This window comes from Meleagris gallopavo, chromosome 1 (genome assembly GCF_000146605.3).
Source record: "Meleagris gallopavo isolate NT-WF06-2002-E0010 breed Aviagen turkey brand Nicholas breeding stock chromosome 1, Turkey_5.1, whole genome shotgun sequence".
Taxonomy (NCBI): domain Eukaryota; kingdom Metazoa; phylum Chordata; class Aves; order Galliformes; family Phasianidae; genus Meleagris; species Meleagris gallopavo.
Window position 1 is genome coordinate 66938238 of NC_015011.2, and position 4511 is coordinate 66942748.

The following is a 4511-nucleotide window of genomic DNA, read 5'->3' on the forward strand; positions in this document are numbered from 1 at the left end:
TTTTGGAAGAGAAGATCCACTTTTAATCATTATGACCTTTAAATGTTCTTTTGTTCAACTCTCAGTCATTACATTCTTTGACTCTGCAAGGTAGCTTTAGTTAAAACCAATCCAAGGAAGAACATGCACCTTTCAGCTCACAAAGTACGGCTACTCTCCATTTAGTAAACCGTATGAACATTTGGCAATATTTTTGCTTTCAATGCATTAATATGAAAAATACCCATTAATTGTAATTATTCATTACTTTAAAATCATCTGGGACAGTAGAGACTCCTTTAAAATTCATTTAAGATACTGCAGTAAAGCTAGAACAAGGCTTCTAACACGGTATCTTTTTTCAGTGATCCAGATCAGCTTAAGAATGAAAATGCGATTTTAAAACTGATTTTATGTGGCTGAAGATACAGATAGGCACTTAATCACTTTTACTCTTAATGGTCTGTATAGGAGGAACTGTGCCATCAACTGACGGTCAAGTGTTAGAAAGGTCAATGTGTATTCAAAGCAGGCCATCTGACCCTACCTTGCCCCCAAATCTTCCTACCTGATAAGGAACAGGCTGAATAAAGTCCTGGAAGTGGCTTTTCTTGAACAGTGTGAGGAATTCTTGATTCACAAAAAAAAAAAACAAACAAAAAAAAAACCAACAATCTCCTTACTAATGTCTTTGTGTTGAAAGCTACTTCTAAACATATTTATTCAGCCACTATCTATAGAAGTTAAAGACAGTTGAAACTTGCAAGGCAAATCAGGTGTCTGTTTCTCATTGACAGATTCACTTCTTCCACAACAGATTTAAAAAGAAGCTTCATAACCTCTACCAAACACTATATGAGGGAAATATATGGCTTTGGAATTATTTTAGGGTTTTATTTAATGATTAGGTCTTCTCATGTTTTTGTGAGCCTGGTTAGCAGTATTCTGCATCATAACATCATGTAGTACACTGGGACTTAAGGAACTAGTGGTGCTGTTCCATGGATTGTTGCTATTGTTGCCATTTTCTGTTCAGATGGAAAGATAAGTCTGTTTCGCAACTCGCAAGGCAGCCCCTTTTCTTTTACTGCTTGTCTCTGCAGTAAAGTGCCCTGAGGATAACTGATCTGACTATTAAAGGCAGATGTAAAGGAGGCGGTAAGAACCTCAGCCTTTTCCTTATCCACAGTGGTCAATAATATTGTGCTATTTTGCATTCCGATGTCATATTTAGAAATTAGCTTTTTATACTCAGAGCACACTGGGCCTTCATTAAGTTTGCCGCTCTGCTCTCTGGAGCTATATGTATACATGATAAATTCAAAACACTGATGGAAATACCTATCTGGTATCTGTACACAGCGTTGCGTGCATTGGACATGGAAAGGTACAGCCCAGAGGGAGCTGCTAATGTGACAGAACATGTGATATTTAAACAGGCTTCCAGCTTCTCCCTTGAATTCCTTGTGTGTTTTTTGAACGTTCATTTGATGATCATGTTGCTAACCTCTGCAACGGCAGCCAGGAAGGCACATGTCAGAGGGGAAGGGTTTAATTTAAAAACACCCCCCACAATAATGTAGAGACTGTGTACAGAGCCTGTCATGCAGATGCTGGAGGGCACATCACACATGAGTGGAGGACAGGTTCCTGTCCCAGGCTCGAGACAAGCCCTGCTCCTCATATGGAGCCCTCCAGCCCTCCAAATACACCACATCCCACCAAGCCCAGCAAGCCCTGGGCAGGTGAGACAGGGACAGTTTGCACTGCTGGGGCTATGGACATGCAAAATGAGCAACACCTGGTCCCCCTGGCGCTGGGGAGCCTGGATCTGGGCCCAGCGCTCCAGCTGTGGCCTCCTCAGAGCTGAGCAGAGGGGCAGGATAACCACCCTTCATCTACTGGCAGCACCTGGCCTCATGCAGCCCAGGACCATTCACCAAGGTGGCCTGGGCTGCTTGCTGCTTCAGGCTGGTGTCCAGCAGGACTCCTGGGTCTGCTCCAGCCGGCTAACCCCAGCTGTCATGTGCTCCAGGGATGTTCCTGCCAGGTGCAGAAATTTGCCCTTCCCCTGTCATGGGGTTCCTATCTAGGCTGCAACAGAGCCAGCAGTGGCTTGGCAGCAGGAAAAAGGGGAGAAAGCATCAAGGACAAGGAAGCAACAACGGCTGTGCTGTTAACAATGCCAACACATATTTTTGCAGTTTTTCTTTCTAGTTTATTTGCATGGTGGAATTGGACACCGATGGCAAGGGTCCATTGGGGCTGGCGTGTGTCCCAGCTGCTGCCCGGCCCCAGTCTCATCAGCTCAGCCGCTGTTCTATTGCTGCCGGCTGGGTGGCCTCTTCTTTGGCGATGCTGAGGCCTGGCAATCGCTGGCCTTCCTCTTCAGGGCTCGCCGGGACTGCTGAAGAAGGCTGTAGCCAGAGGGCCCTGCCACAGGCTGTCCTGGCTCCTCGTGAGGCACTGCCTGCTCCATGCTGACCTCCACAGGGTTGTCATGTGGGCAGCTGGGATGCCCAGTGAGTTCTCCTCCTGTCCTGCCCGGGATTTCATCCCTGGTGGAGCTGGCAGGGCTGCTGGAGAGCGCTGGGCCAGAGACAGGAGCCTCCTGCTGTGGGGCAGCTGTGGGCTCTGATGACGTGTTGGTCTCCTGTGCCCCAGCAGCAGGGGTGACGTTGAGGCCCAGCAAGCGCTGAGCCTCCCTGCCATACTTCTGCACGGTGAAGGCGATGAACTGCCTTACAAAGTTCCCAGTTTGGCCGTGCAGGTGGAGATCCAGCCTCTCTACCAGGATCTCCTGCTCCAAGCCGACGAGGAGCAGGGCCGAGATGACGCTGTTGGCCAGCGTATCTGCCTGTGGTTCCTCGGTGCCCAGGATGCGGCGCAGCTTCCGTTGCAGCCAGGAGCGCAGGGGCCGCAGCAGGGCTGGGTTCTCCCGGAAGATGGAAGCCCAGGTGTCACGGGAGAGGCCGCCCGCAGGACGCCTGGGCACTGCAGGCCATGGTCGGGCTGCCCGGGGACCTGCGGGGCGCCGAGTGGCAACGGATGCCACTGCAGCCGGTCTGAGGACCAGCTCCTTGTACTTGCCGTCCGCTCGCGTGGTGTGGATGATGGACCACACACCCTGTTTGCAAAGCGGACACTGGGGCCTGGTGCTCGTCCACCGCTGGATGCAGGGAAAGCAGAACTGGTGGCAGCACGGCATGGCGTACGCCACGCTGTCCCAGTTGTCCAGGCACACGGGGCAGCGGGTGTCTAATGCTGCCTCCATGCTTCCACCAGGTGCGGTGGGCTGGGGGGAGCGGGAGATGGCAACGCGCTCCCCAGCACTGGCGCTGCAGCAGCAGGTGTCACGCTGGAAGAGGACAAGAGACGTTAGTCACACACCAGCCTGGGAAGGCTCCCTCAAGGTGCCCCCCTGCCCTGCGCCGCCAGCCCCTGTGCCGCCTACCTATGCTGCTGCACGCGCCTCTCTGGGATGTCCCGTCTGCCTGCTCCCAGCAGGGTCGGGGTAAAGAAAAGTGGCTCTGAGACGGCCGCTGAGAGCTGCGCTAGCAGCACCCAGAGCACGTTCCAGCACCAAAACTCGCCCTGTCCACACTCCAGTCCTCGCACACACGCTCGGTCGGAGGCCAGGCACGAACTGCTGGGCTGAGCCTGCACCCACGTTCAAAGATCTGTGGACTATGGAGTCACAATCCATTGCCTGGAGATGTCTCAAAGCATGGCTTGGCCAAGCTGCTGGGCGTCGCCTTCACTCCACCTTCATTTGGGGACATCATTGCCCATTGCACAGTGATGCCACAGTGCATTGCTGGGTCATCACAATGAGCGATCCTCACCTGCAGCACGTATTCCAGCACCAGCACAAGTTTCACAAGTTTCTGGGCTTTTCCCAGTGCCACTGCCCACTCTGTTCCCCACACCTCGTGTGCTTGGCGTCAGTGTTTCACACCAATCACTGGGGCCTTGGCCACATCTTCCCATGGACCCCATCAGGTCTCTCTGGCCACGGCACACAGCCCCAGGCATGTACAGCAAGAAGAAGAACTTGCATTCGATAAAAGTTCACGTTTTCACACAGAGGGTTGTGACGCAGTGGAACAGGTTGCCCAGAGAGGTTGTGGATGCCCCATCCCTGGAGGCATTCAAGGCCAGGCTGGATGTGGCTCTGGGCAGCCTGGTCTAGTGGTTGGCGACCCTGCACATAGCAGAGGGATTAAAACTAGATGATCATTGTGGTCCTTTTCAACCCAGGCCATTTCTGTGATTCTGTGGTTCTGTGGTTCTATGATTCTGTGGTTCTGTGATTCTATGATTCTATGATAGTTGGACTGGATGACCTCAGAGGTCTTTTCCAACCTTGATGATTCTATGACTTCATCATTCTTAGGCTGCTGGAAGAAGTCCTGCAGGCTCTGCCCATGCTCCAGCTCTGCTGGCCAGCCTTCTGGGACCTCCAGGTTCCTCCTGAGGGATGTCAAAACCCAGAGCACTGTCCAGTGGATTTTCTCCCCCTTGCAGAGCAA

The 4511-nt window shown here is 52.1% G+C and overlaps 2 protein-coding genes across 2 annotated transcripts in view; both read right to left on the bottom strand.

Annotated features, from left to right (window-relative positions):
* Positions 1-631, bottom strand: part of LRMP (lymphoid restricted membrane protein) — a 52837-nt gene extending 52206 nt beyond the window's left edge. The window contains exon 1 of the mRNA XM_019616800.2: positions 548-631. The gene's annotated coding sequence lies outside the window, so the exon portion shown is untranslated. The remainder of the gene's footprint in view (positions 1-547) is intronic.
* Positions 632-1599: 968 nt separating this feature from the next.
* LOC109365595 (E3 ubiquitin-protein ligase Topors-like) lies at positions 1600-4124 on the bottom strand. The gene is made up of 2 exons (XM_019612401.1): positions 3434-4124; positions 1600-3337 (listed from the first exon to the last, which is right to left on the bottom strand). Exon 2 carries the CDS (start codon positions 3251-3253, stop codon positions 2300-2302), a length of 954 nt encoding a protein of 317 aa, XP_019467946.1. The 5' UTR covers positions 3254-3337; positions 3434-4124; the 3' UTR covers positions 1600-2299.
* Positions 4125-4511: the final 387 nt, after the last annotated feature.